We start from the raw sequence: 13517 nt of genomic DNA, 5'->3' as shown, positions 1-13517 counted from the left end.
ACTGTTGCACACAGTTGTATTTCTACTGACTTCAGTGGCATTACTTCTGATTTATATTAGTCTGACTGAGGTCAGAATAAGGCCTATACCATGTTAGATGCTAGTCAGCAGAGAATATTAAAATTTGCATTAAAGGTAATTGCACATCAGTTTAGTTTATTCCAGAATGTGGAGAATATATAAAAAGAGTACTTGGGATCAAAAAATGCATTGTTGTTTCAATAGTATTGCACTTTTATTAGTCTTTTGAGAACATGAGCCAATTTTTACATGGTACCCAAGTGCCAGATTTAAACTTTTTAATTATCAACAAGAGTTTACTCCTGATGCATATTTGAAATCAAGCTTCAGACTACTGATGTGATTGTCAACAGTAGTATGTAGAAAGCTAGGGAGCTGTAACAGAAAACACTGTGGCATAGCAGATACCCTATATCATGGGAAGGTATGCATGCTGTGTAAGATGTGCACTTTTTGGACAAGGGATTTTTAGCAAGACCTCTGGATCGTAGCAGGACAGTAAGACCTACTGTTGTGCTGAATGCCAGTGCTTTTGGCTTCCAGGAGGAATCCAGTATTTAGTACCGGGAGATGACAATATATATAGGTAAGATTTCTGGTTTCCATTGTAGGGTTTTGTTTGTTTGTTTCCTTTCTCATTTTAGGACCACCAGTAACTGACGTAGGAGTCTCTCTTGAAGTTCATTACCAATTTTGACTTCTAATTGTTCTTTGTACCTATCTATAGGTAGTTCAGTAAACCAAATTAAATCAGAACTTTGTGGCCTTTTATTTGGCACCTTTTCTAAATGAATTATTATCAACTATCACTGCTAACTTTATTGGTTCTTGAAGCGCGTTGGTTTTGTATGTCATGACCACTATCTCTTATTTTTTTTTTTCCCTTAAGCAAATGTTTCTAATGAATGTTTCATTGTTGTTTGTGCTTTTTAGGGAGCAGTGATGTACAAGCTGTGTATCACACTATTATCTCTCATTTTATTCTTGACACTTACCAAGAACTTTCCTATGGCATATATTATTGATAACGAATTTCTTGATAAAACACCGTTCTTGTCAAGACTTGGTTACCTGTATGTTGTAACACAGGCAGCAAAACCAAAGTATTACTTTGCATGGACGTTAGGTAAGTCCGGCTACATCACTTACTTTTATGAGTAACAAATAAGTTCATAAATGGGGAGGGGGATCTGAAACATTGTGGGGGGAGGAATAAATTAGCCCATAGACCTGTGGTTCACAAGGGAGATGTACATGTTTTCCTGTAGGCAGTGGACCCTGTTGAAGTGGGGAGATGTCAAAAGTTTTGAAAAATGTGCATGAAATATCTTCTAGCTTGTCTGACATTCCCTGCCTCTGGAGCCAAATCTGCTTTTCAGCTTCTTGCCAGTAAAGTCAGTGTAACGATTCCCTCTAATTTTTACAGGAATTCTTAGGAAGAAAATTTTTGCCTCCTCTAAGCTTTTCATGCTTTATTCTTCATTTGCCACTTATCAGTGGAGTTAGGAGGTTAAAATTTGTAACACTGCTTAAGCTTTACAAGTATATTACAATGCAAGTAGGCCTCTCTCTTTCTTTAGGGACATCTTTAGCACATGCATCTGTATTAGAAAGCTGTAGTGCTTGTTGGGGGCTGAAGTTAGGCTTTGCCTCTAAGGCAAAGTGTGGGGTCCTGTTCACACATTTGCTTTGAGCATTCAAGAGAAGAGACCATGGAGAACCATGGGGAAGGTGAGGAACAGAGGACGTGATGGGAAGGACCCAAGAATCTCTGCAAGTAAGAGAAGAGGAGGAGGAAGAGGGCTCATTATAGAGAGAAGCAAACTTCTTTTACTGAGAGCCAACTAGATTGGTGGTCAAAATAATCTTCTTGTATTTTACCTTGTTCCTTTTAGAAGTTACGTTTCTCATCTATGTGTGAGGAGTGAAATCCTTCTAGGCCAGGCTGAAAATTGGGAGACTGATTGGTTTTTTTTTTTTTTTTTGCTGGTGTTACAAGACTTTGTGTGTAGGGGAGATCCTGAAAGCCCAGCCAGCAATGCATGCACCCAAAACTGAGAAGAGTGGCATTAAATGTGATGGAAAGAGCCAGGGGAATTCATTGCAAGGCTATGATTAAACTGCTGGGAATAAAACTTGACAGATCGAGGGAAGACAGCCAGGACTGGCATGTGCGGGATGGGAAAGGCTTTGGGATAAAGAATTGCTTATTCAGAAACTTATTTTTATGGGATCCAATGATAAATTGTTGCCTCCATTTTTCCAATGTTATAGTTAACTAAAAGTCCATTATCAAAGAGATAAACTGAACTTGGACTTTTGACATGACTAAGCCACAGAGGCTGTAGGAAATATCTTACAAATGAGGGGCTTTGGGAAAAGCATGCATTGCATGCATACTGGGGGGTGAGGCCGTTACTGGTCACATTGCAAATCCAGGCAGCAGAACAGCAGACACTTTATCCTTACGCAGTTTTGTTCCCAGTGGCGTGGCCCAGGGCATTACAGAAGTGCCTGCTGAAACAGCCGATAAGCGCTTCCTGTCCTCAGAAAAGGACAGGCACACCATTGTGCTTGAGCCACGGTACTGAATTCCTCCAGATCCATGGAAAGATGGAAAAATTGGCTGCTTGCTGCATTAGCGATAATCATGGGAAAGTGGCTGGAAAGCCTAACTCGGAGCTGTTGATGAAACCAATTTGGGACTGAGCACTGGCATCCAAGGAGCTGTGGAAGTGGTACGTCAGAGCTGTTCAAGTTGGCAGGGAAACCTCTGCTGGGCTTTGCGGAGGTTGGGGTTTTGTGAGCAGTTCGACGGTGGACAATTACAATTCTTCTGCGCTTCACCCCATGCTCTGCAGGCAGCAGCTTGGGAAGTGAGAGGCTGATGGTTCTGCTGTGTTATCATAGGCCTGGATTTCTGGTTTCTTGCTTTTGGCAAAGAAACACTAAGCAGTCCCTGCCACCTGTGGAGCAAGGAGGAGCAAATCCAGAAGTCCCCCCTGCTCTGGGGTGACAGTTACGTGCAGCTCCAGTCTCTGAGATTGGGCAGGGTCCTGTGGGCCAATTTCAGGCAAGGTTGATATTTGTTTGGGTTTTTTTTTTAAACAGGGAGAGAATTAAAAACTTGGAGACCCTTCTTTCCATCAATAAAATCTAGCTCATTTCATAAGGTGGAAAATAAAATGGGAAGTTTCAGGTTAGAGAAGGTTGCTCATTTATTTATTTATTGTTAGTCTTGTTGCTTTTAATTAGGTTCTCTCCCTGGTTTTGTGCATTAGGGCTTCTCCATGAGCTTGTGCCTGTATTCATAGCATTTACAAAGCAAAATCAGTTTTCATTCTTGGGAAAGAAATGCTGACCTTTTTAAAGCATAACTTAACCAGGCTTGTATTTTGTAAATGATCTAGAATGAAAAGCCTTACCTGTATTTTCACTTTCCTTTTTCAACCACTAATCCTTGTTGTTGGCTACACCTAGTGATCCAGAGATAACTAATCCCTTCTGTTTTCTTAGTTCTCCAAGAGAGGATTTCTGGCAGGAGCATGTTAAAAGCTGAATCTTGAAACTCAGTGATGAGGTGGCTCCCAGGCAAGGCTGAGAAGGGGAGGTAGTTGACCAGAAAAGAGCAGGAGTGCAGCATGTAGAACGCCTACTGTTACCCAGGCTTTTATTTGCACTTGAAGTAGTTAAGTTTGTAATTGAAGTTACTCAATATTTGATTTGTAGAGATCGTGGGGTACTTTAGTGAGGCACTGAGAAACAGGATTAGCAAAAGGCTTTGTTTGTGGAAGTCTGAATGAAAGTCTTAATTAAAACAACCATGTTGGACCTCTTAATAGAAATGGTAAGCATGTCTTTGAGACACTAGTTTTTCTGAATTCTGGAAAATGCTGTGACATCCAAGTACCCTTTTGAGGAAAATGCTCATTCATTTTATGGCAACTCTTGTCTGTCTATCTCAGAGGGATAATAAAGGCAAAATAATAGGAAAAGTGATTCCTATCCATTGTTATTTTATTATTTTATTTCTTCTGCCCAAGGAGTCGCTAGTCTTTCCTCTTGAGGAAATTACTCTTGTGTTGCCTTATAGCAAGAGTGAGCCTCTCTTTGAAAAAGATGATGCTAATTGCTACAAAGCTGGCTTGAATGTGTGTTTAGTGTCATACTGACTGGTAAGAAAACACAGCTCCTCCAGCAGTCTGATTTGAGTCGTTTTGCTTTGACATTGCAGCAGATGCAGTCAACAATGCAGCTGGTTATGGATTCAGTGGAGTTGATGAAAGAGGCACATTCCGCTGGGACCTGTTGTCCAATTTGAATATCTGGAACATTGAGGTGAGTTAAAAGAGTGGCTGCATTGGCATAGTTACAGAGAAATAGGCATGATAACGGGGAGAAGCTTTGCTGGAAGGAAAATAAGTGCATGCCACCAGGCTGCCCCTCTTTAACATGAAGAGGTTTTGTATTTTATCTGTTGGGCAGATAAAAAGCATCTGTCACACAGGCTTCATCGCCCTCTGTATTCAGGTTGCATTTCTAAATAGTTTATAGAGGGCTAATAAATGATTAATCAGATGTTTAATAAATGAGCAGTCAATTACTGTAGATAGTGGCTGAGTTCAGCAGGTCAGTAAATTGCTCACAGCTATGATTCTCCACCATCTGTGGTGTATTCTGTTTACTTCTAACAGTCTTCCACTTTTGTAACCCAGCTGAGGTGGGTGGTAGTAGTGAAAGAGGCTGCCACAAGTAGGCATTTCACAAGCACTTGCAAGAGCTGTGTCCCTGCAGACGCCTGGAGTACCTCTTGTAAATGCAGAAAAGCAAGGGTCAGAGAGATAACAGGTAGAAACTGAGCAACCTGAATGGAACTGGCAGGGCTACGTAGAGCTTAGGTGGCTGCTGATCTAGAGCTTCATCCAGCAAACCACACTGTTTCTCAAAACATCTGTCACATTTCTTGTGACTGCAGTATACTTTAACAGCCATTAGTCTTTTGTAAGCTATTTATGTTTGTTTCTCTAATGCAGAAGATGGCCAATGTAATTTGTTTGCCCTGAAGAATATTTTGTGAATGCCAGTGAGATGTGATAATGTTTGTGTCTGAGACTGCTTTCTAAACGCTTCTTTTCTTTAGAAATAGGAGGAGCTTCCCCCTGTAATTCTGTAGTTATGATTTTAAAAGGAAAGGCAGATGAAAATAAGTTGACTGCTTTATTGCTGAATGACCTGTGACTAAGTGAATGTGCTGTAATAGCTCTTCTCAAAGATGAAAGAGCCCCTGTAATTCTTCACTGAAAGATGCCAAAACTGGAAGCGTTGTTATACATACTGTCTTTCTCAAAATCCTTTCTCTGTCTTTTTTTTTTTTTTTTTAAACCTTAAAGATGTACACTGAGGATTAATTCCTTGAGTGATACAGAATATGCAGCCCAGAAATGCTTTACGCTCCTTGATGATGGCAGCACCCTAGACACTACTCTGAGATCTCGAATCAATATCTGATTCAGTTTCGGGGGCAGGAGATGATTCCTACCTTGATGGGCTGAGGCAGTTTCTGCTTGAAGGAGGAAAGTGAAGTGCAGGCAATACTCTTTAGTCAAGCCAAAGTAAGAAAACAGGAGCCTTTTCTCTTCTCTACCCGCTGAACTGTAGACCCCTCAAAACCTTTTTCCTTTCCTGGTCACACGGGCAGTAGAGATCAGGGTGGAGAAATTATTTCCAGGAGCATAAACAGAGTGCTTTCCATTGATTTGATCACGTGTGCAATGACCAAAAGAAAGACTACAGAGACTATTACTTTGGGTAAGTCTTGAGCTGTCACTTTATGCACGAACAACAATTCCAGGAGTTGAAATTTAAGTGTGATTGTACAGTGCAGTTTTCAGCAGGTATAGCCACCTGCATATGTAAATTGCTTAAGAGTTGGGAACTTGAGTGCTAAATGTGGCCAAGAAATTACCCAATCTGTAGCAAAGATAAGCACATGGCAGGAGTCGTGAGGGCATTAAAATGTGATGGGGCTAAACCCACGTGGGGGACTTGAAAGCCTTGGCAGCATGCATATTTTGACAGCCAATGACTACTGTCTGTCTTGGTAATGTAACAGAGGAACTTAAAGGAAGCCAAAAGAGAGTGACAATATTAGTTGGAAGAGAAATGGTATTTTTCTTGGCTTCTCTTGGTGCAGTAATGCAATTAAAATGTGGCAGTACTGCATTGGGAATTGCTAATCATTTTTACTCTTTAAACACAGGGGGTGAAGTGTGAGCCTTCAGGATTCTGCACGGAAGTGTAAAAATATCTGCATTTTCCCCTTGGAAACCTTTGCCTTTAATCCATCTTTTCAGTGTGCCCTTGCCTTCAGCTAATATGGGAAAATAATGTGGTGTCACAGAATCATGACCTTGCTTGATGAGGAGGTCCTCAGAAGTCTCTTTCAGCAGGCAAGGAACAAGGCAGAATGGGCATGGGGAACCACTAGAAGTGAAGTTGACCAGGATTAGAGGAACTGCTGCTGAACAGAGTCCAGCAGTCCCCTAAAGCTGGGGGAGCTGGTGCTGTGAGAAGGTACAGGTGGTTCTCCCAGACCCTGGAGTCCACTCTAGTTTCTCTAATGGGCAGTGGCTGAGAAATGGCTTCTAAATTTAGTCCTAAATTTTTTTTTTGTGTTTATGTTTCAGTCTTCCCCCTTCCTTCTCCGAATAGTAATGCATTTCTTTTAGTTTTCACACCACTTTGTTTTAATAGCACTCTAGGGAAGTCCAGACTACGTAATTGGTGGCAAGATATCTCTTCCAAAGATGAAGCTGTTTATGAACTGAAGGGAAGGCCAAGCATTTCGAACAAGAAAGCTTTTCAGATTTCTTGTAACTTAAAAAATAACCAAATGTTGTCTTTAATTTTACAAAACAAAGTGAGATTTTACAGCAAGTGCCAAGTGTTAATGGTGAGCAATCAGCCTAGTTAATGTTCATCCCAAAACATCTTAGTGTAACGATGGACTGTGGCACAGTCTTCGCAACAGTTAGCCACTAGAATTAATATTTTTCCATGTATCTCCACTTTAATTTAAAATGCAAGTGTTATTTTATAGGTTTCAGTGTTAATATTTCACGTGAACTTCTTTCTTAGACTGCGACAAGTTTTAAAATGTACATTGAAAACTGGAACATCCAGACAGCTGCTTGGCTAAAACGGTAAGAATAATGAAAACAGTAACGTGCTTGTGAGACCCAGAAACTCTAGATGGCCTGGAAAAACACTGACTGATGAATCCCATAAATGTATAGCCTCTTGTCTGTCTTTGTTTCCTATGTCTTTAACAGTTGGTGGAATACAAGGGTATTTGGTGCTGTAAAAGTTTTATTGCTGCAAATGTAAAATGCCCTCATTTTATATACGAGCAGCAAAGCCATAAACGAACTGTTCAGATCTTCCATAATAAAAAGTAATAGCCTTTTGATGGCATCTTTTAGGCTGCTCTTTGCCTTCGTTATTCTTGCTGTACTGTTTCACTTTGCTATGTTATGTTTCCCTCGTGTATTACTTCTGGAGGCAAGCCTTGTGTCACTGGGATCCAGTTCAGCTAGGACTGGATGGAAGTCGAAATCTTCAGAGCCCCATTGTAGTCTGGTTTGGAGTTACCAGAAGATGCTTGCTAGAGAGTCCCTGTTCAGGACATGGGGAAAAGAGTTCTTGCAGCACTGGGAAGATCTGATTTTAACCTGTGACTGTTAAGGCACTTACAAATACTAGCATAGTTTTCTAGACTAAACTATCTCCTGTAACTTGTTACGCTTTTTGGCATGATTAAAATTCAATGTGCAGTCAATGTGAGGTCTGAAATGCAGGCACAGAGGAGTTGTGGTTGTCATAGCTATTTTTGTTGTTAAATATATACATCTTAAAAGTCAATGTCTACTATTTTTCATTATTCAAATGATGTTCCTGATAAGAAGCACATTATCTTGACTCATTTCTTTGGAACACAGCGTTTCAGTTAAACCACAGATAGCTATATAGACCCGTTGGTGAGTTCTTGAACTGGTCGCTTGTGTCTTTGGAGTAAGATTTTGGGCTGCTAAAGTTAGCAGGAATCCCGTTTTGCAACAGCTTATGACACTCCCTGTTGTTCCCAGCATCTGCCGGTTAATAGCACCTAAAAATACCTCTGTTCACCAGTGAAGGGTGGGGTCACGTCTCCATCCTTCGGCTTGCTTTTTAATCTGCCATCAGAGTTTTGAAGGGTGTAGTGCGTGGTTCCAGATAGAGGTATAAAGGTGAAAGAGAAGTCTTGCCTGCCCTTTGCCCCATTATTGATTTAAATGCTATGAGCACCAGGAATATGTGTAGAGGCGCTCTTTGGATACGCAGTGCATAAAAGCACGCTTCCTCTTTCCATCTCATGCTCCATGTAAGTGAAGGGAGGGTGCCTCATGTCCTCATCTGTAACTGAGGAAAGATAAGACTGTTTAGAAAACAGAATAGGACCTTAAAAACAGAGAAGGATTTGAACTGCAGTGTCCATTGGTCAGTTGTATTCAGCTGCTTCTTGTTTTGTTTTTGTCTTTGCAGTGTGTGCTATGACAGAGCTCCCTGGTACCCTACGGCTTTAACGTTTATCCTGTCAGCCCTGTGGCATGGTATTTATCCTGGATATTATTTTACGTTTCTCACTGGAATCCTTATCACACTCGCAGCCAGAGCAGTATGTACCTTTCATTGTTCTCTTCTAAGGCCTGTGCTAGATATTACCCAGCTGTCAACTGCAGGGACCACCCTGACATTGTCAAGCAGCTTGTCCCTGCTGTGAGCTCTCTTTCTTGCCTTTGTGACCTTGATATTCACTGAATTTTTTTTCTGTATTGATGCGAATTACAAAGTAGCCCCAGCAGTTATAACCAGCACCAATTCTGCACGTGCTGCAATGCTGTCCTTGGCTGTCAGAGGAAACGTTGCTTGTGAGTGTATAGTTGGTAGTGCCACTGGCACTGTCCGTGCAGTCAGATTAGCTTGGGATCCAAGGTTAAGCCTGAGTCTAGTCTTCTGCTAGGTCACGTTGCCTATATGCTGTCATGTAATTGGCTCTGGGTACAATCTTTCACCAGAAGCTGTTATAGGCTGAGCCTTAGCCCAAACTTGAACTCTTTCACATGGATGCAATTGATGCGGTAAATTGGTCTCTGTGTGTATGGCCTCATCTTGGCCAGAGTCACCAAAGACGGAACAGGTTTCATGTCTCACTGTTAAATTCATCACTGCTGATCTTTCGAGCTGAACCAGGCAGTTGTGCAGGACTGGAGAGCACCACCATTGTTGTTCAGAGTTTAACTATGGCTAAATAACCAGGTCAATTTGAAAGGTGAATTAAACTACTGATTAGTATTAACCGCTATGGCTAGAGCAGGTTGCTGAACACGCAATCTCAACATGTGCTTTGTCTGTCATTTGTGAGGATTTCATAGACGTGAAGCTAGGGAACAGCACATGCTTGCAGGTATAAACACATATTTGTTCATTTAAAGTAACTTTGTTTCACCATTGGTTACCAGTAAAAAATCAAACCAGCAGAGAGGAAGATCAAATCATAACAACTTCCCTCCCCAAAGATATTGTGTCAGATACCCAGCATGAGAGTCTGCTCTCTGTCGTAATCATGGAGGAAATTGGGGGACCCTTCTCTGTTTGCCACTGGTTGACTGTGGGATCTTGGATATGCCAGTCAATACACTTCTGTCTTCCTACTCTCAGTGCTTTCTAACTGGTGTATAAACTTTTCTGTAATACAAACACTGAGGGTAAGGGGAGAGTCATACACTGTAATGTGTCTGTGTGACTTTGCCAAAGAAATGGATTTATATAATATTCTGTTTACTTTTCTCTGAGCTGCAGATAAGAAACAATTGCAGACATTACTTCCTCTCATCTGTGCCTCTCAAGATAGCCTACGACGTTGTTACCTGGGTTGTCACTCAACTGGCCGTATGCTATACCGTTGCACCATTTGTTATGCTGGCTGTTGAGCCCACGATTAAATTTTACAAGTAAGTTCTCTTCTCTTGACTGTTATTCCCCAGGCCGGCACAGGTTTTTATTAAATAACCCCAAACCACACTGAAAAACAGTTGGCATTTCATCAGATTTGAAAGGAGTTCAAACAGGATGTTTAATAATGTGTAAGGGGTGATTTTTGCACTCCTGTAACTTAATGAGATGATAATAATAATGCCAAGGCAGAGCACTTCTACTTCTGTCTTTCTGTCTTGTTATGTGACTTTCCATGTATTCAGTTTCCTTTTTCAAAGCAGTCAAGTCTCAACCACTAACAGTGGCCAAGGCTGGAGAGGTTAAGAATAATGTGAGATGGCAGTAGGAAGGACTCGATGAGAAAAGACCATGTTTCCAGCTGCCGAATGTATAGAACAGGAGATGTGATTGGTCAGCAGGAGATAAGGAGGGTGCCTGGCAGAGCATTACTTCTTGAAATGAGTATGCTTTTCTTTTTGAATACTTCCATAGGAAGTGAATACTTATCTAGATTCCTTAAAAATAAGAAAACACTGGTATTGCAGAGTATATTGGATATACTCTAATAAAAAAAAAATTGAAATAGAGAAGTTGAGAAAATAATTTGAAAAGGGAGACTGGAGTACATTGCTTTACTTTTCTTTCCTTCTACAGTGAACTGTCAACATAGAGTAACAGGTTTTTGATTAAGAAGAAAGACAATTCCCTCCTCTAACATAAGACATAAATCTGGTGGTCAAGATAGCTGCTGTCAGAAGGCTGTTTGAAGGTGGTTGAATTTTGACATTTTCTATCCCTGTTTCTTAAAACATTTGGTTTCAACACAGAAAACTTACCATATAAAAATTACTCCAAATCATTCTTACTTTTGGTAAAAAGCTTTCCCAAGTACCTTGTTGATATCTATTTTTTTCTGTCTTTCAAGACAAAGGTAGCAAACAGCAGTCAGAACAAAGAAGGAGAGAAAAGACTTGAAATACTAAACTGGTTTATAAATTTTCCCTCTAAGTGGAGTTGATTCCCTTTGTGCTACAAAAGGCCATTCCATGCAGTAAATATTAATGTAATTCTGTGAAATTATGTTGCTAACATCAAAACTACAGAAATAAATATATATAAATAACTTGCTAGACTATGCCAGCATCCATGAAGGCAGAAATGTTACTTTTACCAAAGTTCTGAACAAAGAAAATGATTTTCCACCCTTGCTCCAAGTTAGGTCATCACCTTAATGTTGTTTGCCCTAGTGACTTTGAACATAGTTAACACTTTAATTTTAGAGACTGTTAAGGAAGGAAATTTGGAGCTCTGCACACCTAGCAGTGACCTTAAGCACCTTACAAGGATATCGGAACTATGGTAAGATGCATAAATGAGACCACAGACCGGTGCATCTCTGTCGTTAAGAGCTGAACCATACTGCTCCCAAACATCATCCTTCCCAAGCTACTGGAGCCTCAAGTAATTGGTTTAAGTATTTTTTTTTTAATTTCTGTTCAGTCTTGTGTGTACTGAATTATTTGAAATAAAAATATTTGGTATTTAATAAGATATCAAATTAAGATATCTCCGAGTAGTTGCCTTCAGAAACACATAGAACACAGTTGCCTTCTGAAACATCATTATCTGACCTTCCTCAGTTAAAAGTTGAGTGTTTTATTTCAGATCTCAGCACTTGGAATGATTTTTTTTTTTCTTTCTGTCACTTTTTATTTTGTTTTTTCTTTTTTTTTTAAAACTTGTACAAGTTTTATGTCCTAACCACAAAGGACGTTTCTTCAGAAAGTAGCCTTGTATACTGTAACATTAGAAGAGAAGTGGGCTGAATAAAAACGTGTAATTCAACCCCTGGTTTATCTGAGCTGTTAGACTTTGGATTCTGGAGTTTGCTGATTGATTCCTTGCCTCATTAACATCCACGGCAACATTTTCATCGATGCTAGTGGATACCACATGCATAGTCTGTGTGGAATTCAAGGGTGTGTTTTCGTGCTTCCTAGGTCAGGTTCATACTTTCTGCATTCGTCTTTTAGCACTAAATTCTGCATGGACTTACTGAAGTTGCACAATTCATGCTATTACTGACAAAAAAATATAACATTCTCTTTCTGCTTTTGTTCCCAGGTCTATGTATTTTCACATGCACATTCTAAGCATCCTGGTGTTGCTCGTGCTACCGATCAGACCTCAAGCCCACTCCATAAGAAAGCCTCAGAATCAGGCCACGCAGAACTCTGTTAAAAGCAAAGACAAATGACACTTCCAAAGAAAATTGCTGACAATGGGTAATCAAACTATCACATTGGAAACAAACAAACAAAGAAGAAGGAAAACGGGTGGGATGAGGGTCGAAGTAGAAGACAAGTGGCATTTCTATTGGTTATCTTAAAACCTTACTGGAAAGGGCAGAAAAGAGCCTGAATGACTGTATTTCAAATTATTCCAGCTAAGAGAGATTTTACAGGCAACGTTTACAGGCTCATGGGGCATTTTGATTTTTTAAGTAAATATTTTTATGAAGTGTTTTTATATATTTAAACTTTTTCACACAGAGAGGAATTTTTGCTCTTTTACAGAAATATGCAATTATTAATCAGTGATCTTGTGATTAGAGGGACAGGAAGCAGCTAGTAAAGAGTTAGACCAGCTGCCTGATAGCCTGGTGCTGTGGGCAGCTGGCCCGGGAAGCTTTTAATCTCCTGGCTCTGGAGAGAGATGATGCAACTAGAAAACTAGGGACATGGGGTTACTCAAGGTGCTGGTGCTGACTTCTGCCCCAGCAGGGAGAAGAGGGAGCGAGGCTTTCCCCAGCAATCCCCAGAGCAGGGACTGCAGCCTGAGCTTGGCAGCAAAGGTATTTCACATCCCTTCAATGTGACACCTGCTGGTAATGAGGGCAAGACAAGTCCCTTGGGAATAGGTGTCTGGGAGCACTGGCAACTGGCTAGGCCAAAATCTAAAGCCAAGTTAAAAAAAAAAAAAAACAAACCCAAACCAAAACCCTTTAGAGTAAAAGAAGGGACATACACACTGTGTTGTGCTTCTCTAATGATGCAGCTGGTGCTCGTTGCTACATCAGCCTTACTTTGAGGTTTTAGAGTGATGCAGCACTTCCATTTCACTATCAAAATAACTGAGGAGCCATACAGGTTTAGTGTTTTAAAGCTCGCAGTTATAGGTTAAATTTGAAAAGGGTTTGTAAATGGATCTGTCCTACTCAAAAACATCCTGTCTTACAGAGGAGTTACTTTCCGGTGGGATAACACTAATATGAAACCTGAACGGTAATTATCATAGTCATAATAAATCATTCTCTACAAAACATTGTGATGTGATATGATCATCACAAGAGTCAGGTCCAAGTCCTTGTATGATCTTGACATGTGACTTAGCTTGTTGATTCAAATTTCCCTGCTTGTAAAGTCCTTGGCTTACAGGGATGTTTTGAGGCTTTATTTCTAAGA

At 40.4% G+C, this 13517-nt stretch overlaps 1 protein-coding gene across 1 annotated transcript in view; it reads left to right on the top strand.

Annotated features, from left to right (window-relative positions):
- Window positions 1-13022, top strand: part of MBOAT1 (membrane bound glycerophospholipid O-acyltransferase 1) — a 60583-nt gene extending 47561 nt beyond the window's left edge. Inside the window, exons 8-13 of the mRNA XM_074146495.1 lie at window positions 955-1147; window positions 4256-4359; window positions 7159-7223; window positions 8602-8734; window positions 9919-10070; window positions 12178-13022. Of these exons, the coding sequence (XP_074002596.1) occupies window positions 955-1147; window positions 4256-4359; window positions 7159-7223; window positions 8602-8734; window positions 9919-10070; window positions 12178-12310 (780 nt within the window). The 3' untranslated portion in view covers window positions 12311-13022. The remainder of the gene's footprint in view (window positions 1-954; window positions 1148-4255; window positions 4360-7158; window positions 7224-8601; window positions 8735-9918; window positions 10071-12177) is intronic.
- The last annotated feature ends 495 nt before the right edge of the window (window positions 13023-13517 follow it).

Source organism: Numenius arquata, chromosome 4, assembly GCF_964106895.1.
Source record: "Numenius arquata chromosome 4, bNumArq3.hap1.1, whole genome shotgun sequence".
Taxonomy (NCBI): domain Eukaryota; kingdom Metazoa; phylum Chordata; class Aves; order Charadriiformes; family Scolopacidae; genus Numenius; species Numenius arquata.
This window is presented reverse-complemented; position numbering and strand designations above follow the sequence as displayed.